Source organism: Scardinius erythrophthalmus (genome assembly GCF_964197995.2).
Source record: "Scardinius erythrophthalmus genome assembly, chromosome: 15".
In the NCBI taxonomy this organism is placed as follows: domain Eukaryota; kingdom Metazoa; phylum Chordata; class Actinopteri; order Cypriniformes; family Leuciscidae; genus Scardinius; species Scardinius erythrophthalmus.
Window position 1 is genome coordinate 39,532,033 of NC_138235.1, and position 22,534 is coordinate 39,554,566.

The following is a 22,534-nucleotide window of genomic DNA, read 5'->3' on the forward strand; positions in this document are numbered from 1 at the left end:
TGCTGCTGCTGCTGCTTCTGCTGCTACTGCTGCTGTTGCTGCTGTTATTACTACTGCTGCTGTTATTGCTGCTGCTGCTGCTGCTGTTATTACTACTGCTGCTGTTGTTGCTGCTGTTATTACTACTGCTGCTGTGGTTATTACTGCTGCTGTTATTGCTTCTGCTGCTGTTATTACTGCTGCTGATGCTGCTGTAATTACTACTGCTGCTATTACTGCTGCTGCTGTGGTTATTACTGCTGCTGTTATTGTTTCTGCTGCTGTTATTACTACTACTGCTGCTGCTGCTATTACTGCTACTGCTGTGGTTGTTACTACTGCTTCTGCTGCTGTTATTACTGCTGCTGCTATTACTGCTGCTGCTGTGGTTATTACTACGGCTGTAATTGCTGATACTGCTGCTGTTATTGCTGATACTGTTATTGCTACTGCTTCTGCTGTTATTGCTGCTGCTGCGTTTATTGCTGCTGCTGCTGCTGTTATTACTGATACTGCTGTTATTGCTGCTGCTGCTATTACTGATACTGCTGTTATTGCTGCTGCTGCTATTACTGATACTGCTGTTATTGCTGCTGCTACTGTTATTACTGATACTGCTGTTATTACTGATACTGCTGTTATTGCTGCTGCTGCTGCTGTTATTACTGATACTGCTGTTATTGCTGCTGCTGCTATTACTGATACTGCTGTTATTGCTGCTGCTACTGTTATTACTGATACTGCTGTTATTACTGATACTGCTGTTATTGCTGCTGCTGCTGCTATTACTGATACTGCTGTTATTGCTGATGCTTCTGCTGCTGTTGCTGATATTGCTGCTGCTGCTGCTGTTATTACTGATACTGCTGTTATTGCTGCTGCTGCTGTTATTACTGATGCTGCTGTTATTACTGATACTGCTGTTATTGCTGCTGCTGCTGTTATTGCTGCTGCTGCTGCTGTTATTGCTGCTGCTGCTGCTGCTATTGCTGCTGCTGCTGTTATTACTGATACTGCTGTTGTTGCTGCTGCTGCTGTTATTACTGATGCTGCTGTTATTACTGATACTGCTGTTATTGCTGCTGCTGCTGTTATTGCTGCTGCTGCTGCTGCTGCTGTTATTACTATTGCTTCTACTGTTATTGCTGCTGATGCTGTTATTGCTGCTGCTGCTGCTGCTGCTGCTGTTGTTACTTCTGCGTCTGCTGTTATTGCTGCTGCTGATGATGCTGTTATTACTGATACTGCTGTTATTGCTACTGCTGTTATTGATGCTGCTGCTGCTGCTGTTATTACTGATACTGTTGTTATTGCTGCTGCTGCTGCTGCTGCTGCTGTTATTGCTGCTTCTGCTGTTATTGCTGCTGCTGCAGAGCAAGTATGGGACTTGCTACTGCCAATACATACACACACGCTGCTGTGAGCAAGTAAGACATGCTGCTGCTGTACAAAATAGCATAAATGAATTGCCCTTAGTAGATTTATACAGGTGGAGCTGGGGAAGGTGGAGGGTTTCTGGAAGCGCTGCAATTGCTACAGCAAATGCTGACCAAGTATTAAAGGGTGAGCAGCGAGCTCATTGGCAACTGATACAGCAGGAACCAATCAGCTGTGCCCTATAGAGGAAGATGTGATTGCAAGCAGATTGAGTTTAGGACCAATCAGCCAGCGCCATTTAGAGTTTCATGACAGAACTTTGTATTTAGACTATATTGAAACAGAAGTATATAGTTTCATATACATTTTTTAACAAAACAAAAAAGACAAAAAATGTTTGTTAAACACAAAATGTTTTTATTTCCTGTATCCATTTTTCATTTATAATGATAATCATTTTTCGAATATAAGTTTCACAATTTTCATGTCAGGCAATATATAACAGTATATTCAGGATATTTAATAAGATACATCTAGTTTCTGAGCAGTGTTTTTACAGAGAGTGAAGAAAGAATAAGACACCGTCTCACTATGAAGGACAGATGAAAAACCGGGATGAGTCTGTCGGCTATTTAAGTCATCCGGCGAAAGTCAAAGTGACGAGCGTGTCGAGTTATTGGATTGGAGAGAAACACAGACGGGGACAAAGAGCTCAAAGATGCCGTCAGTGTGTGAGAGTGAGTGAAAAACTCTCTAATGAGTTTCTAGTAGCGCAGGTGTGTTTGTCGTTGCCATTATTTGTGTAAGCCTGTGTTTTCCGCCATGTGTCATCGATGATATTGTCAGAAGCGTGTTGGTTCAATTGAAGCTGTAAAGGTGCGGTCACACTAGCGAAATTCGGCGAAATTTCGCGTGCAATAGCATATTAAGAACTGCTCACTTTCAAACCAAGCGGAGAATTAGCGTGACCAACTCGAGCACCAGCGAAATCTAAATAGGGAACACATTCGTTCTCACGCGACACTCCCAATCGCACGAATTCCTGACTGGACCGCAAGATTGTGCTGAGCAACGGTAAATGTGACCGCGCCTAAACTCTCAGTAACACCTATGACATAAATTCCTGTCTGACTGAATTTTTCGTCTCACGGAAATTAATAAACCGTATGAGAAATGTAAGTGAACTACACTCACAGCGGTATACAAACGCTCGACGAATCGCTGCTGCATCTAAAATACAGAAGTCGAAAAGAATGTGCAATAATTCGATTTACCGTATCTTAAAAACATATAAAATCTATTCCATGACAGGCAGCACACGTGAAGTAGATCTTAGTAAACGTACGACAGGCAGCGTAAGTTTAGCACGCGGCTAATCTAGTTATTAGTCACTGCTCTTTGTAAACATTGAACTGTTCCCAACATCAGGCCCGTAACTTCTGTTCTGATGTGCGACGGATGAACTAGTGACGTTAATTTAAAAGTTTGGCCGCGTCTGGCTCTTTTTCCCACACACTTTTCTAACACACACCCTCCAATGTTTCAAATGCACAACACTGTGGCAGTAACCCAATAGAAACACAGCACATTCACTACTGGGGGGCGAAATGAAGGATTGGAATGTGAAAAACACGAAAGAAAAAGAAAAAACAGACAGGCCGGCCGCCCGTACATCTTCGATGGCAGGCTAGCGGTTCGCTAATAAGCGCTATGCTAATGACGTCTCGCTAATCAGGGCGGCAGGTCACGTCTGTTTGACTCGAATCCCCTTGAACATCCAAATGTCAAATCACATGATAAAAATCTAAGATCCTACCAAAGCTAAGAAGAAATTAACTAAAGTTTTGAGAAATATGTTCATCTAATGTTCGCGTAATTTTCTCGCTGTGCGCTAAAGTGCAGCTAACGCATGATGTGCTCAACAACAAAGAAATTAAAAAAAAAAACTTTTTGGGAAGAAAAACACGTTTGTTTATTCATTCATCTACATTAGTAAATATTAGATTGGCAAATTTTCTTAATTAAAGTTTTTTTTTCTTTCACCCAGGAACCCTTTTCTTTGTAACTACTCTCTTCGTTAACTACCCCAGATTCGCTATTATTTACAAGTATTAACAGTACACTCTTGGACCAGAAGGTATTGCTGTGTACACATTTAGAAAGATGGGTCGAACCGTTCTGGACAAAATGGAGCAAATACATTATTAGTCGACTGGGCAAATTAAGCGCGAAACAAACGGCGAACTGATATGGCGCAGCTTGAAGCTGATTGGCTAATGTGTAAGTCGTTGCGTGTGCAGAACGTCAGCCAATCGTTTCAGTTTAACAGCTTGTGTGTGTGTGCGTTTGTGAACATTACAGTGTTACAAAAGTGTTTTCACAAACATTGTCATATAAAAAATAAAAATCACAAATCAGATAATAAATAAATAAATGAATAACATCATAAATGTACCTCAATTCATCAATCAATCAAGCAATAAATAAATAAATAAATAAATGGATGGATACAACAGACATCCGATTAAGAGCGCAATATATCTCACTGGGACAGATATGGAAAGTTTATGGCTCTATTAATAAATCAATCATATTAGCACTTTCATCTATGCATTTCCTTATTCATTCAGATTTAATCTAATTTGAATGAAGTTGAATTCAACCTGATTTGACTTCTCTAATTTGTGTTATTTATTACACACTCACAGTCACATAAAAGCTATTTTTAATAGCCCAAATGAGTGAATCCAGCATTTCAGCTCAATATCAATAAGTAAGAGAGTATAATTTGCATACATTTTCATGACAATTAATTAAGCACAAATGCGTAAAATGTGTTTGCCATGAAAATAATTGTAATAGGCTTCATTTTCTTCACGTAAAATCTGAACTCTTGAATGATTGTGGTCCCTCTGAATTCACAGGATTGTTCATGAGATTTTGATTATGTCTAGAGATTTAAGAAAGGCTATCGATGATATTTTCCTGCTCTCTTGATTTCACTTTGGAACGATATCAGCTGGGTATGACGACAGTCAAGAGTACTCAAAACACACAGAGATATACAAAGACACACACGCACGCACGCACACAGAAATCATCATGTAGACCCGAGTATGAGGACAGACAAATACATTAAACACTTTGAGATATGATTGACACCTCCTACAATCTCCTGTGTGTGTGTGTGTGTGTGTGTGTGTGTGTGTGTGTGTGTGTGTGTGTGTGTGTGTGTGTGGCAGATGTAGTTGCTCTACATTTTGTTGATGCGCAGCTTAAAGGACACACGGCCAGAGAACTTGTCTCTCTCGTTGATCGCAGTGGCTTCTTCAGAGAAGAGACGGTTGATCTTACACTCCACATTGACGTCCACGTTGAAAGTGATGTTTGTGAACTTCACGGCTACCAGAGGCTGAGAGTAATTCACCTTAACAAACACACACAGAGGTTACACACGTATATAATCACACAACAGTGATGTGTGTGTGTGTGTGTGTGTGTGTGTGTGTGTGTGTGTGTTCTTGCCTGTGCTCTCTTGCCGTAGTATGGATAGTACATGAGGTTGAAGGCTCCGCTAGGAGGGAAGTAAGCGATTTCGCCAATGCTATCTGAATCCTCCTTCTACACAGAACAAGAGAATAATCTCAGCGCAATTAAAGCACAGTGATTCTCAACCAGATGATTTAGGATTATTTAAACACGAATTAGCACATAGCTAACATGATTTAACACTTTGCTTACATTAATTATCATGTTGCTAGAACATCGCTAGCATGATCGAACTCTTTCTAGCATGAATTTGCATTTTGCTAACATGTTTTGCAACATTGCTACCATGGTTAAGCATTTTGCTAGCAACAATTAGCATTTTGCTATCATGAATTAACAGGTTTTAGCACATTGCTAATATGTATTAGCATTTTAACATGAATTAGCATGTTGCTAGCTTGAATTAGCATTTCGCTAACATGAATTATGAATTAACAGGTTTTAGCACATTGCTAATATGTATTAGCATTTTAACATGAATTAGCATGTTGCTAGCTTGAATTAGCATTTCGCTAACATGAATTAACATGTTGCCAGTCTGAATTAGCATGTTATTAGCATGATTTAGAATGTTGTTGGCATGTCCTAAGCTAGTTGCTAGGCTTTGTTAGTGATAGATACGTAGTGGATGAAGCTTAAATGCTCTATTAGGGTTATTTAGTTTTGATTGTCTGTTTATCAAAAACCATTGGTGGGATCAGTTAGAAAAGATAAAGCAACCCGAGTCAGAACAATCTGAAGGTCTATGCCGAGTTTGTTGGTTGTAGCTTGAAAACTATAGGAGACATACTGTAAATTTAGCTCAGAAGAAGAAGTTTAAATAGTAGATCAGTATGTTGATTTTGTCAACCATGCATTAAAAAAAATTACACCCTCAATAACTGTGTTTTGCCTTTGAAACCTGGATATATGGAAGAATCCTCATTTTAACCCTGTAATGCCTAACTTATAAAATAATAGTCTGAAAAGGTGTTGTTGTTTTTTTTAATGGAACAGTTTATTATGGAAGCTTGTTTCCACCACAGAATAAAACATTTTAAAAGATTATTGCGACTTTTTATCTCACAATTGCGAGTTTACATCGCAATGAGAAATAAAGTCAGAATTGCGAGATATAAAGTCAGAATTGCGAGATATAAAGTCGCAATTGCGTGAAATAAAGTCAGAATTGTGAGATATAGACATGCAATTCTGAGAAAAAAAGTCAGAATTTCAAGTATATTTCTCACAATTGCAAGTTTATATCTCATAATTCTGACTTTATATCACGCAATTCTGATTTTATAACCTGCAATTTCGACTTTATGTCATGTAATTCTGAGATAAAAAGTCAGAATTGTGAGATGTAAACTTGCAATTGTGAGGAAAAATAAGTCAGAATTGTGAGATTAAAAAGTCGCAATTACCTTTTTTATTTTTCACTCTGTGGAGGAAACAAGCTTCCATAGTTTATTGAACATTTAAACAATGAAATTAGTTTATATGCAAAACAAGTTTGCATATGTGTTGTTTAGTTGAGCATCATATTTGAAACATCAGGCTTTTATCGCTAATATAGTATGATATCCTGAGAATATGGAGAGGAAAAAAGCTTTTTCAGTTTTAATTCAGAGGCCCAAATTGAGCAAAAATATGCAAATTGATGCAAATGCTGATATTAATATGCACAAAAAGTGCTGAAATTCTGATGTTTGTAATGTAAATAAATGATATATTTATAACAGTATAACAGATACTTAAAACGCATATAAATATGCTAATAATATGTCTAAGTAGGATGATATTTAAATGCTTAGTTTTATGATGCAATGCAATATGATTGACAGATGAACAAATAAACCTTCCTCAAAAGCCTGATGATCATATTTGATACATCACATATACAATGATTAGTGCTGGGCAATGATCGCATCCAAAATATGTTTTTTTTTTTACATAATATATGTGTGTGTACTGTGTATAATTATTTTGCATGCAAGAAATATGTATTATATATAAATATTTTATATATAAATACCAATTAAAAAAAAATACATGCGTGTGTGTATTTATATATACAAAATATTTATACATAGTACACGCACATATATATTATGTAAACACAAACATATTTTGGATGCGATTAATCATTGCCCAGCACTAGAAAAGATGCATGGATACTCAAGTAAACTGAAAAAAAGTGTTCATTTTGAAATAATACTAACAATATCAAAGTTGCTCTAAAAATCAGTAAAGATTAAGCATAAGGACACATGAACACGAGAGGGGCTTCAACTAACCTAGTTCAGCACTAGTTAGGGTGTGCACTAACATAGCATGTGTGCTAGTCTACGGTTAGGGTTTATTGGAAGCTAAGTGTGTATTCTAGTCTATTTCTTACCCACTCGTCTCCCGCTTTATATCTCTGAGTACACGGAGGGATGCAGTGAACAGACATTATTGATGCTTGACTGGCTGTTAGTGATGAGTTTGTCATGATGGTTGGCTGAAGGTTAGGTAGATCTCACTCACCTTTGCCCCGCAGGTGACGTACGGAGCTTGCATGACCGTAGTAGTATTTGCCTTCACACTTCCTGGCCTCATCCCAATCACCTGCAGAAGAGACAGCGCTCATGAGGGAAGGACAACAGCACATTTATCATCAGAAGGACTGATAATAGAGGGTATGCGTGTGACGTCACCGCCGGCCCGAGTGGCACCGAGTGGCAAAAAGACTGAGCGGCAGCATTGGTTTTCAGTGTGAATGCCACGAAAAAAACACATAAAACACATCTGAAATGGGAAAGAGCTTTGAGATTGACTGTACAAATAGATTTGACTATATATATATATATATATATATATATATATATATATATATTTTTACAGACTGACGAATGCTACAGAACAGAGACGCAAATGATCGCTGCAATTCACAGAAATAACTGGATCCAGGCAGAGAGAGGTGGATTTGCAGTTTTCATTTTGTGTCAATATGTTGAATTTAGGGGTAAAAAAAAAAAAACTTCTTAAATCAAGATGCATTTACTAGATGAGTAAAATGACATAAGATATTATGCCCTGTATTGGGGGAATTAATAAAAATTAAGTGATTTGATGCTTAAAAAAGCAAAATTATCTTCCAATGGGATGAGAAAAATGATCTTAATTCAAATAGGAATATAAAAAAATTCTATTCTTCTAATCATGTATAGTATGACGTGCGCAGTCGTTACAGTGATCTGTGCTGTGATTGGCCGGTTACCCGGTTGAGTTTGATGAGCACGCAGGGTTTGCCTTCCTGGTATCCGTATGTGCGGTCGTAGAGTCCGGAGCAATCCTCCAGGATGGTGCGGTTGAACTGGCAGGAGCGTTTGGGGTTGTTGCGCACCTCTCCGCTGTCCTCCTGAATGAAGTATTTATCTGGGGGGCAGTCGTCGTTGGTCATCGCCTGCTGAGTGTTATTATAGGCTGTGGGAAAACAGGCCAAGACACAGGCCAAAGGTCAAGCTCTCTTCACTGATGTTCCTCATTATCGCTAACCAAAGATTAGAATGTGAGATAATAGAAAAACTTGAACTAAACTACATTAGAACTGGAATAAGTTAAAGTTGACCTGGAAATAAATGAAAACTAAAACTGTAATAACATTTTGAATTAAGCATAAATATTCGAAAAGAACAAAAACTAATAAAAGTGACAAAGCACATAACATAATTACTCTAAAAGTAAAACAAAAATGGAAAATATGAAAATAACAGCTAAATATTAATATAAACTATAATAGTATATAAATAATGGAGCAGGCTTATTAACTAAGACTATTAAAAAACATTTTTTGTCAAATAAAGCTAAAATAAAATTTAAATATTAGATGAAAATGTTAAATTTTGCCTTAAAAAAAGAACTGATAAGAACTGTGGTACTGTGGTACTGTACCTTGAAATGCAATGTATTTGCTTTGGATAAAAGCGTCTGCCAAATGCATAAATGTAAAATAAGTTGAAGCTCTAAAATTATTAACTGGAAATAAATAAAAACTAAAACTGAAATAAACATGAATTAAACCTAAAGAGTAATTTGTTTTAAAATGAACAAAAACTAATAAATGTGACAAAAATAAAATATAAAAAAGCTGATTCATTAGATTAATAAAAACTATAATAATATATAAACAATGTAGCATGAATATTAGCGTTAACTAAGACAATAAAAAATATAAAGAAAACCTACAATGAAAAATTTTAAACGGAAATAAGTAAAAAAAAAAATAATAATAATAATAATAAATTAAATTAAACCTAAATATTAATATTTAAAAATAACAAAAACTAATAAAAATGATCAAAGCACATACAAAGTAAAATAATTAAAATATTCAAATAAAAATTCAAAAGAAAACTGAAAATATAAAAATGAAAGCTAATTCAAGATATTAATAAAAAACATAATAGTATATAAATAAAACTGCCCTGTAGAAACACACTGTTATGACAATCGTGATTTTTGTCCTTGTATGAAGGAAAGTCGTACTGGGGTGCGTTTCCCGAAAGCATCGTTGGCCAACTATGGTCGCAAGTTCATCGCAATGTCCATTGAACTCTATTGGTAACGACGGAACTTGCGACCATAGTAGGCCAACGATGCTTTCGGGAAACGCACCCCAGGTTTGGAACTACATGAGGGTGAGTAACTAAAAGTTTATTTGTGTGTGGATAATTCTTAAAAACTATCAAACTTTCGACACTTTGTCTACTAATACTAATTTGTCTTTATATTTATCCATTTGCCAGACGCTTTTATCCAAAGCAATGCATGCATTTTTTTTACCAGTTCATGCATTAATCAAACCCATGACCTCAGTGTAGCGAGCACCATATTCTACTCTTCCAGATGAAAGCATTATTATATATGTGAGATTGTGAGTCATTTTACTACATTGCATACCTTTTTTTCTTTTTCTTTTTAAATCTCTCTATTTACTTACGTGCAAGGAAGTTGTCCAGCGCCTGAATGTACGAGTCCCAGCTCTCCGTTTCGTCAATTTTATACACGATTTCTAGAGCTTCTCCTTTTGGCCGAATCATCATGCCTGGAAACACACGCACACAATTGCATGATAGTGTGTGTGAAGGTGGTGGCATCTGTGTGTGCGTGTGATTATAGTGTATTAGTATTTGTACCTGGTACAGCCAGACGGTCCTGCCAAGTGGGCTTATAGTCGTCCAGCGTCAGCAGCATCACGTACATGGTGAGGCAGAACATGCCGGCCAGAAACGTGTAGAAGACCAGATAGAACAACAGAATCAGACCTGCAGGACACAGAACAACATCTCATCATTATTTCAGCATCTGAAGATCGGAGTATACTAATGTCAAGTCAAGTCACCTTCATTTATACAGCGCTTTTAACAATATAGGGCCCTATTTTAACGATCTGAAACGCAAGTATCAAGCGCAAAACGCAAGTAACTTTGTGGGCAGGTCTCGGGCGCTGTTGCTATTATACCGGCGGGATAAATGAGTCTTGCGCCCGACGCAAATCTAAAATGGGTTGGTCTGAAGTCGCTTCATTACTCATAGGTGTGGTTTGGGCGTAACGTGAAATAAACCAATCAGAGCGACATCTCACATTCCCTTTAAGAGCAGGCGTGCTTGTTCCATGGCGGATTGCTATTATAACGGCGGATTTGCAAGGAGCGGTTCATAGCCGAGGAGACCGACGTTCTCAGGGCCGTAAAACACAGAGAAGTGACATTGGGGATGGAGAAACACACCCACATTAGCTTTGGTTAAAAAGGCATATAATAATTTGGGTAAATGTGTAAGCTAGATTTATGCCTATTATTTCACATCTTCATGGACACAACAATGATTTCCCTCGTGTGTTAATAGTTTTCCTTGTAATAATGTATGGTTTTCTAAAAATGAGAACTGCTGCGTCTGTATAGATGAGAGAAGCAAAGTGTATGTGTGTTGTGCACACGCTACATTATGGCCAAGCATGCGCCCGCGCCACTGACTTTAGTCGAGGTTTCTCCTGGTCAGTGGCGGAATTGTTTTCTAAACCTGCAAAATAGCACCAGGGAACGTTTGCGCCGGAACACGCCTCCTCTTTGCGCTGAACCGCCCCCGGGAGCGCAAGTTCATTCCCTAACTTACCGACGTGCGTCTGTGGAGGGAAAAGTCCGCTGTGCGCGGGTGCAAAATAGGAATGATACATGCGTCGGTGTACAAAGTGCAAGGATAGGGTGCAAGATAGGGCCCAATGACTCGAGCGGAAGCAAAAAAGGAGGAGCGACGACAGTGGAGATCGAGAGAGGCCAGGCCTGAACTTACGTTGTGTTTTATTATATGTGACAGCAGTCGTCCGTGAGGGGCAGTCTTTTACTTTTGTTTTGTATTTGTTTCATTTATTGTATTAAAGTCTATGAATGTTCACCGGTTCCCGTCTCCTTAATCCCATCTAACCTTGCTACAGTATACTTGTAAGTGTACAATTTCAGTAATGTGTCGGACTAAATTGGCCCACTTTTTAGTGTATAAAATATACTTTTAAGTATACTGTACTATACTATGTAGTATGCATAATGTACTAGTAATGTACTATTTCAGTACTTCACTTTTTGGTGTATAAAATATACTTTATACTTTATGTAGTAGGTATACTAATATCAATGTACACTTTTTAGTGTATAAAATATTTGGTTATAGTTTATTTTTAGGTGTCACTGTGTTACAGTACATAAGTGTATAAGTACTGTAATAATAATCAACTACATGTACTTACTATAGGGTTAGGGTTTGGGGTTTGATTTAGGGTTAGTTGCATGTAATTATGCATAATTTATAGTTATTACTACAACTACATGTAACATCTGTAACAAGGACACTGTAAAGTGTCTATACAATTTACACTGTATAGACTATATAACACTATAAAGTGTTACCAAATATACTTTTAAGTATACTTTATGTAGTAAGTATACCAATATTAATGTAGTAGAAGTGCACTTGTAAGTGTAGTATTTCAATACCACTTGGGACAAAATTGGCCCACTTTTTAGTGTATAAAAGTATACTTTTAAGTAACAGTAGTAAACTTTTAGTACACAAGTTAGTACTACAAGTGATTTTACTAGTTAGATATTTTTAGCACATATTTACCCAAAGCCAGTGATTATTATCAATAATCTATTATCTATGATCTGTTATCAAGTTTATAAAGTTATAATTATCAGGGCCTTTATTAACACCCTGGAGCCGTATAGATCAGCCATTCCAAAACTGTGATCCGTGGACCACTAGTGGTCCGTGAGGGTACTGCAGGTGGTCCGTGGAAAGGCAAAAAAATATATAAAATAATATATTTTTACCTTCATTTTACCAGGATATTCCCATAAAAAAATAAAAAGTCAAAAGAATATGTAGGCCTATATTGATATAAAATTTAAATGAAACTGTCAAGTTGTTGTGTGATTACTAAAATAGGCTAGTGGCGCTCGGCCGTGACGTTCAAGTTCAGTGCCGTTAGAAACACAACATGGATCGGTGGATAGCAACAGGTTCTCTGAAGAGAACAGGGCAGAGGCAAATATGTTCTCATTATCACATCACACGCATAGCCTTCATAGGCAGTTTATATGAAAGGAAATGTTTATAAATGGAATGAATAAGGCCTGTTATTATTTTAATCCCCAGTTAGTTTCTTGATCTCGTGTTTCTGAAATGTTTTGCGGATGTGCTGTTAAGTGGACAAACTCAAGCCTACTTTTTGAGGACTTGTAAAACTCTGAAGATTAATAATCCCCTAAAATCACCAAAGGTTTTGAAATGTTGACTATATCCGAGTGTTCTTATTACTGTATAGATTTCATACTCCATTGCTATGGAAATAAGCCTGTTGTTCAAATGAACCTGATTATGCCCTCGGGCGCTTGGGTAAATAAATAAATAAAATATGTGGCAGCCGTTGTATGCAGTAAACTTTCTTTAAACAAGCCTGTTGTACTGATGTGATAGTTTAAGTGCTAGTAAGCCTATTTAGAGGTGCGAATTAATTCAGGTAGGACTGTGTGCAGACATATTTTATTATGTGTATTATGAGGTGGTCCGCGAAAATTCTTTATTACAAATAGTGGTCCACACACACAAAAAGTTTGAAAACCCGATATAGATATATACTTTTATGATGGATGGATGCACTTTTTTGGGCTTCAAAATCTCAGATACCATTCACTCCCATTATAAAGCTTGGAAGAGCCATGATATTTTTTAATATAACTCAGATTGTGTTTGGCTGAAAGAAGAAAGTCATATACACCTAGGATGAGGCTTGAGAGTGAGTAAATTATGGGATAATTAAATTTTTTGGGTGAACTGACCAACCTCCGGTAACCTCCCTGTCTCTCTCTCTTGAAACCAATACGGAAGTGAATTAAACGGCAATTCATCGACTGGCCGCTTGAGGCTGGCTGCAAAAGTGAGTCAAATCTGCATCTCCCCCATGTTAAAATGCCCAACTTTACAGCAGAAATAAACATGTTTACAGCCTGGAGCAAAAAGTGGCTTTGGTCTATACAGCTAATTTTGCACTTCATGACAACTGTGAGGGGGTGAATTTTTTTATAACTCGTCCGTTTAAATTATATTAAGCCTTAAATTTCTGGTTTCTGCATAATTAATGGTATCCACAGGTGGATTCCCGTTACTGTGGTCGTTAGTCATCATTAGCCGTTTGTCTGCCGTCTGTTAGCCGTCACGTTACCTCAGCTCATTGTCTGACTGTAAAAATAAATAAATTGGGGAGTGACGCGCTGCCAAGATGGCGACGGTCGACCACGCCCACTTTAGGCTTCAAAAACGGTCTTCAGAAACCTACGGGTGACGTCACGTACACTACGTCCATATTTTTTTACAGTCTATGGAACTGACCCTTTAAGTCCTGTGTTTTCAGTTCATGTATGGTTGTGTTTGCCTGCTTGTCTTCATGTGGATTACCTTGTGGATATTATTCAGTAATGTGTGATCCTTTCATCTTCATGCCTTTGTATACAGCTCAACTGTGACAGAAAGTGTAATGTATAGTTTTTGTTTAGTTTTGTAAACAAGCCCCACTCCCAATCCAGTGCCCAGCCAGGATCCTCCAGACATCGAGGAACGGAAACATGAGCCTCTACCGTGATGCAGGAGCCAGCGACTAAAGGTATAGCTGAGTGAAACATCGCCGCGGAGCCGGAGCCTTGCGTGTCTGAGCCGATGTGTGAGCCAACTGCATCATCCGCCACTGAGGGAGTTCGTGATGAGCGTGAGGGTGAAGAAAGGAGCCCCAGCCACACCCACCACCATGAACAGTTATTTTGATTTTGGAGAGGACGATCCCCTAATCCCTCCAGAGACTCTCTGGTCCCGCCCAGTTTCCCTCTTCAGACTTTTGTCCAGAATTTTTTGGTGTTTTGCCAGTCCCTCAGTTCATTCTCAGTCCCTTCTCCAACCCTAATCCATGCCTGCAACCCAGTCCTCGCTGTCTCCCATCAGCTCCTCAGTTCCTCATCCGACTCCTCTCAGTGGCACGACTACACCTGGGGTCCGCTGTGAGCCAGCTGGGAGTGGAGATCCTGTGGCTCCGGCTCCAACCTCAGATCCCGTCCTGCCACCTCGGCCCATCGCCATGACTCCTCCGCCTTCGCTCCTTCCTCCCTCGACTCCTTTCAGCTCCAATGGACCCTCGGACTATTGGCTCCGCCTGGGTCAGACATCGCCAGCACATCGTCACGAACTTTGGGGCAATTCCCTGCTCTCCAGCCCCCCCATGTTTCTATTTGTCTCCCCCTTCCCTCAAGCTACGCCTCTGCCTTCAGTCATTCCAGCTTCACCTCAGCTCCACTGGACTCTCGGACCATTTGCTCCACCTGGGTCAGACATCGTCAGCACATCATAGCCCTCCCGTACCCTGTTTCCATCTTGGGGGGTTGTCGATGGGGCTCCGTTGCAAACTTGGGGACAGTCAGAGTCACTCTGCTCCTTCGGCTCTCTGTCTGCACCAAGGGCTCCACCTCCATCGGCTCCGTCACCTCCGCTTGAACTTCCACTCTGTCAACTTTACTGTAGTAAACGCTGCACAATGGCAAATGGAAATATTGGTTTAATTCTGTCATACTGTGTGTTTGAAGCAGAAACTGATTCAGAAGAAGAAGAGGAAGTCGATGTTTCAGAATGGTAATGCGTTTTATGAATCGCTCTCTACAGCGTCAGACACATAACGGTAATTGATATGACTGGCCTTTGGCTTGAATACATTATCAAACAGCTAATAATGTGTTGATGTTGTTACACAAACCATGTTCCCGTTCGCCATCTCAGAGTCAGACATCTGCCTTCTGAAATCAGTATCTGTAGAAATGCTTTGAACATCATAGAAAGTCAGTGGAGGAAAGCCCCGCCCCACTCGTGACGGGATCGGTTTCAGAACCATGTTTCTGAGACTGTCTTTTGTAAACTGCAGTTTTAAGGAGAAAATACTCAGCAATGGTGTTGGCTTATGAATTTTCACATGGTTTGTCTGAAAGCAGATTAAAAACACCACATATAAACAACATTAAAAGCTGGATTTTCATCACAGGGAGACTTTTCATCACACTTGTAGTTCATGAATGCTTTGGAATACAGATCTAAGATCAGTCTCTTTTATTGTAGAAGTGAAAGCACTTTTAAAAAAATCAAAGTGTAAAGAAGTTTTAGAAGTTTAAGTTTACTGTACAGCAAATGTAATAAACTAAATATTTTTATTTTATATAAAGTTTTTTACAAAATAATTGACTCTAAACTGCTAGAAAATCAAAGCCATACATCTAACCAAGTTGTGCTCCAAATTTGAAGTGGATATCACAAAAAAGATGTGATTGGATAACTGGACTAACCCTCGGACCAATCGCATCGCAGCATATCAGATATTGGGTTGATGGTTCTGAAACTCCGGAGTCAAAGTCTGTCATACGAATGATGTGGTTTTATTCCCTCCAGAAGCGACCCAAACACCAGCATCCGAACGCATGAGAACATGACAGCGTTTACTGTGTTTCGTCTGACGCTCTGAGACGCAACTCATTTATGATGGAGGGAAAAAGAGCCTGATTGCAGCAACTTAGTTTTATTACTGATATTTTGCACCAATTTCCCAGGAAGTGACCATTGGATGGAAATGCGGCTTTATTAGCAAGTATAGACTTGCTAGAGCTAATATACACAGAGACGCTGCTGTTAGCATGTAAGATATGCAGCTGCTGCGTAAATATACATACATCAGTCTCGTAGCAGATCTAGACAGGTGGAGCTGGGGAGGTGGAGGGGTTCAGAGAAACTCTGATACCACTGCAGGACTAGATTACAGCAAACACTGAACCGGACTATTTAAATGTTGAGCAAGCAATCTCATTGGCTGCAGGATCAGCAGAGGCCAATCAGTTTGTGCCGTGTGGTAATGATGTCATTGCCTGCAGATTGCATGTAAAGGCGCCCTCTAGAGTTTTGTAACTGAACTAGATATTTATTTTACTTTTTTTACTCTTTTTTTTTTGCCACAAAGTTTAAAAGTTTGGACTATATGACGATACTTAATAGTTAAGATAATAAAAGTCTTCTAAAGGTAAAAAATAAAAATAAAAATAAAGATCTCTAAAAGTTAATTTTTTGTACAGATTTTTATTGGGAATATACATACAGGTACAAAATATGCAAATGCACTAGAAATATTAGCATCATTTTTTTTCCTACATAACAAATAACATGTTGTTCAGTTATAAAAAATATTATACCGTGTTAAACCAAAACATTCAGTTCAATTTGATTCAGTTCAGTTCAACAGAACAATAGCTTTTATTCAACTCGATTCAGTCAAATTGTGTTCTTATCAGTGCAGTTAAATTGATAAAATTACAGAATGATCATTTTTATCAAGCTTGTATATTTAAGTTCAGTAATTTCACTTAAAATGGCAGTGAAAATTACCTATTAATTGTCATTTAAGTGAAATTACTGAACTTAAATATACGAGCTTCATAAAAATGATCATTCTAGAAGAAAATTTCAGATGGCACTTAGAGGCTTTTGCATCTGAACTCTTCATATATAGTATGCATAGGCGTCGATTTCGGGGGGGACGGGGGGGACGTGTACCCCCCGGTTTTCCTCATGAGTCATTTTGTACCCACCACTTTTAACTTCCCTCCATATTAATTTGACTTTTGGTTCGATTTTTTGACAGTTTTCAGTTGGGAGGAGCATGAGAGAGAAATTTGGTAATCATTGTCTGACCCAACAAAAAAACATTATAATATTCGTTTTATTTTATTTTCCATGTTCGCATTTATGAGGGAAAAAAGTTTACGGTTACGGACGTAAAGCGGTCTGAAAGCGGCACTAAAAGACTGCTTTAAAACTTTCACAGACACCTCAAACAGGGGTGCGTTTCCCGAAAGCATCGTTGGCCAACTATGGTCGCAAGTTCATCGCAATGTCCATTGAACTCTATTGGTAACGACGGAACTTGCGACCATAGTTGGCCAACGATGCTTTCGGGAAACGCACCCCAGAACAGCTGCCTTTCTTTAAAGTGAATTTCGTTTTGTATTAATTATATCTTAATTTTAATCAGTGTTTCATGAACCATTTGCCTGGATTTAATAGCCTATATAGCTAAAAAGTAAATATAGCAGAATCATACGGTGACGCATTGCACATATATTATTTTTTCACCTCAATTATGTCTAATAACGAAATCTTATGTCGTTTTAAAATAACGATGCATTTTAATTGTTTATTAATGAGCTAGTCTTTTCTAAATCAGTGTAGGCTGCCTGCATCTCCACATCTCCGCTGTAATGTAGCCTAGATGCGCCTTTTATACGGACAGGATTACATAATCAGATGGTAGCTACCGTATTTGCTTTCGATTGGATTTTTTTTTTCGTTGGTGGACATTTTTTTTATTAACTTTATTGTTATATTTCTCATGTCTGTGAGGCTTGTCTACTCTATACACTGTTTGTCAGTTCATTTTTGAGGCGCGATCCATTTCACAGAGATCATGAAAGCGCGCCCTGTTCGTTTTCTTTTATTTTACAAAAGCACACCGTTTTATTGTTGTTGTGAGTTTACACAAGTAAACGTAGTTGCGACTGATGTATTATTATTTTCTGTATGACCAGAAATGGAGTATTTTAAGTTGTTTCAACTGTTGATAGGAAAATGCGAGTGATGGCACCGGCGCCTCTATCCATGTCATATAGTGCGCGCTCCACACTCCGCACAAACACTCGGATATGCGCTTCATAACAACAAACATTTAGGTTAACGTTTGAGCGAGCGGCCATGCCAGACGGATAATCATCTTCATGTTTAACTAATCAAATTCTGTTGCATTTTCTTGCGCCAGTTTGAAAAGGGCGTCTGAAACACTTAGCCTATAGCTACAGATAAACGCCAAACGCTGGTGTTTTTCTTTAAACAAATTCGTTTAGGCTTTAAAATAAATATTTTTTATGGGCTAATTAATGCCACAATAATTTGTTTATTTTATTGGCTAATTGTATTTTTTAATTTTTGTTTTGCATTGAATACCATTGAATATTTTCATCGAATGCATTGAATATTTGCTGTGCACCGCTATGCCATCCTCCCATAGAAAGACACGTTGAGAGCCACCTATTTTAAATAATAAAGGGTTTCTATGGAAGGAAAACGCTTAATCTATAATTAAATGCATTGCGTTCATATTCTTTATCACTGAAGCTTTTTCTTTATTATAAGGGTGTATCATTCCATTAAAAAAGGGACTGTTTATAAGGTGACAATCCGTTATACATCTTAATTAAACAAAATAAGAACACAATGTTGTAAAAAATAAACAACTTATGTTCTGTTAGATGTGTTTTGACTACTTTTTGTTTAATTATATCTCTAGGTAATGTAGATATAGCCTATTAACAAAAATAAATCTTATTAGGCCTGTATAATATATAATATTAAAAAAACGTATAGGCTATATAAAATATAAAAAAGCCTATATAAAATATATTTTCAAAAAGATTAATTCATTGATTAATTTTGCATGATTGGGGGCTGATACTATTTGCTTAAGCTTTTTGAGCGTGTGATAAAGATACACATTCACATTCACGGCGTATTTAGACACATTTAGACGCATTCATAATCATTACTTTTACGAAGTGGACCAGCGGAGCGGAATATTCAGAAATGCGCTCTCCACTCTGATCGGAACTAACCCGAACCTCACTGTCTGCTGAACTTACGCAGAAACATCAAAATATAACCAGCTTTTAAAAATGTTTTTTAAAACTAAGCACTATTTTAGCACAAATTATGAGGTTATTGGCGATTTTTTTTTAATAATTATTGATTATTTTTTAATCAAATTATTAATTATCAAATTTTTTTTTTTTTTTGAAAGTTTTGGGTGGGCCTGTTGAAAAGTGGGGCCGTGTCTGAGCTACAGGACATCGTCTTATAACCTGCGCGAAAGAGAGAAAAAAATGAATGCGTCATTGTACCCAGCACTTCTGAAAATGCACTTCCAAATGCGTCTCTGTCCCCACCACATTTCAAACCAAACTGACGCCCATGATAGTATGTAGTATATATATGTATATATGTAGTCAGTTCTCTTCATGTTTGCACGGGTGTTCAGCAGAGAAACCACAGGTGCGAAGACCAACATCCTCCAACAGACACAATACTGACTGTCTTGACCAATCAGAATCAAGCATTTCAGAGAGCCGTGTATTAATTCAGATGAACTGTGATAATGTCGGCAGTGTATGTGACCTAGATTCCCCTCTATTCACTCCATCTTCATGTCATCTGCGTGTTTCTCATTCGTCCATCACTGAGCAAATGTCAGGACAGACTGCGAGTGAGTAAATCCTCTTACAGTAAAACCACAGCATTATCTATCTATCTCTCTATCTTGCTCTCTCTCTCTCTCAACACCTATTCTACTCGTTCTGTTATCTTCTGTCTCTTTCTCTCTCTCTCTCTCTCTCTCTCTCTCTCTCTCTCTTTCTGTATCTTTTATTTTACTAGCATTTATTTTCTGTCCATTTTAGGTCTTTGTCTTATATGTCGCCCCATCAGTGTCTCTCGCTCTCTGTGAGTGGGGGGATGGGAGTCAGATTAGTGTCTTCTTCTCTCATTGGCTGCTCTGCCACTGATGTCATCAGTGTTCTTGGCCAATCAGATACCTCAACACATATGAAATCTGACCAGTGAACTCATCTGACATAATTTGACACACACACTTGTTTATATCATTATGATGAATTCCATAGACATAATGATTTTTATATTGTACAAACTGTATTTATAATCTATTTATAAGCTGTTTTCCTCATGGGGACCAAATGTTTCCCAGCAAGGACAAATATTTCAGGTTTTACTATCTTGATCCTCACAATGTAGGTTAAACAAGAACACACACGCACACACACTGATCTGCTTTTGATTTGGTCTGCTTGTATTAGCAGAATTTGATTGATAACTTTGAATGTGGATTAATTAATGGATAGTGCACTTTCATTTTAAAATGTTACATTTTCAACAGATCTTCACATCAGTTTATGTGCCTAAACGCATCCAGATGTGTGTGTCCTGCTGGACTGTTTCAATCGAAATCCATCCAAATATTTGAAAATCTGACATTTAAAACAAACTCTGATGATGAATTTGCACATTTGTTCTGTATTATTGGAAGGAATATGACAACTCATATCTTTCAGTCTTTTGCGTTTGGGGTTTTGCTGTCACTGATGGTGCTGCAGTGAAAAGATGTTGAAGATTTAGACTGAAGAGAAATAAAAAATCAAAAGCATACAGTAGTGAATTTAGTCTCTGTTCACTGTTTTCCAGTACTATATGATCAAACTACTATCTTCATTTATTAATAAATGCTCATGAGAGCCACATCAGGACATTAGTGTGTTTCTCTCTTTGTGCAACACACACACACACACACACACACACACACTCATGCTGTCAGTGACTCAGCTAAAAGCCAGCAACCGATACACACAATCTGCATTAAAGTGATTATTAATGCATGAATTACTGTCACAAACACACGCATATTAAATAACACACAAACGATAGTAAATCTAAGCTCGAGACAGACAGTGTAGACGGAAGTGGAGATGCACATATACAGTAGGCAACATATGTGTGCATGCATGTTCTGTATATCGTTATATAATAACCGCTGCTCCGGATATGAGCGAAATCACGTCACGTCACGTGAGCGCGCGCAAGCCGAGGACACTCACCGAATAACCTTGCGCGCGCTCAATCGATTAACGATCAGAATGATTGATTATGTGTGATCTGTTCAGTGATGATCGCACGAAGACCGATGCTTCCTCACTATAACCCATAATCTCGTCCATCTCTTTGCACCCGTTGACCTTTAACGCACACGGATGAGCGCGCGCACACATCCGAGAGCGCGCAGCAACAGCATCGTCAGATTGTCCTTTAATACATTAGGGCCTGCTGCACACACACACACACACACACACACACACGGCTGCCCCGCAGACGCATTGCGCAACGCGTCCCGGTAAAAATGTTGAAATGAATGAAATACCGGCGATTGCGCTCGCGCATCAGGGCATCACCGTCCGGAATAGCACGCCACACACCGACCCGTTGTGTTCCCCGCCTTATATAACACACACCCCGGTGGACACTCACCCCAGCTACTCGCCGTTCTCCCGAGTAACTCGTGCGTCCGCGGGTTCCAGAAGAATTCCTTCCATTCCCCGGATTCCTTCTTCTCGTCCTCTTTGGCCATGTCTCCGATGGATTCTCAGGCGCGCGCTGCGTTTATAACCGCTTAGAATAAACGCGATGGAACTGATGAATGCGAGCGGACGGTTAATTTTATTTTAATTTAGTTTTGCGTCTGGATTCGGACGGGTTTTCTCGCTCTTCACCGTTTGAAAACCGAACGGAGTGCCGCAGCGCGCGCACTAATCCAGAGATACTGCGGTAAAAACGCGCTGAGCGCACGCGCACCCTCTAACCCCCCCCCCCCCCCCCCCCTTCTGCAGAACAGAAGCTTCAAAATCCACCCTCCCCCATCACACACAAACACACACACACACACATAAACACACACACTCCATCAGCAGTTCCGCAGCCAATAGCATCTCCCCCCTCTTTAAGCTCCGCCCCCTTCTGGTCCAGAGGCTCTGCATCCGCCCGTCTGTCTGTCAGGAGATGCTGGAGTTTATTAATTCGTGATAATCAATTGTATCTTCATCCACATGTTGTGAAGAGGAAAGCGCTTCTCTTGTGTGTCTGTCTGTCTGTCTGTCTGTCTGTCTCTGTGCTTGTTTTTCTGGTTTTGTGAGTATGGAAAATCATGGAACATCATGTACAGACAAAGCAGACACAGGGCAGAACATTGTTCTTATAAATAGAACAGCGGCTAATACATGTCTGCGGGAAAGAATGAAATGTTAAAAGCTACTGCAAGTGATTGGAAGAACATTTCAGTCTACAACCAGTGAGAAATCACACATTGTCTGTGGCAGAATGAGACTCTGAGCGGCCAATCAGAAGTGACCTCTGCCTGTCAATC

At 38.8% G+C, this 22,534-nt stretch overlaps 1 protein-coding gene across 1 annotated transcript; it reads right to left on the reverse strand.

Annotated features, from left to right (window-relative positions):
• Window positions 1-1,758: 1,758 nt before the first annotated feature.
• Window positions 1,759-21,941, reverse strand: atp1b2a (ATPase Na+/K+ transporting subunit beta 2a). Its single transcript, XM_081385904.1, has 7 exons — window positions 21,643-21,941; window positions 10,068-10,196; window positions 9,872-9,976; window positions 8,150-8,355; window positions 7,417-7,497; window positions 4,882-4,977; window positions 1,759-4,783 (listed from the first exon to the last, which is right to left on the reverse strand). The coding sequence occupies exons 1-7, from the start codon at window positions 21,740-21,742 to the stop codon at window positions 4,610-4,612; spliced, it is 891 nt and encodes a 296-aa protein (XP_081242030.1). The 5' UTR covers window positions 21,743-21,941; the 3' UTR covers window positions 1,759-4,609.
• Window positions 21,942-22,534: the final 593 nt, after the last annotated feature.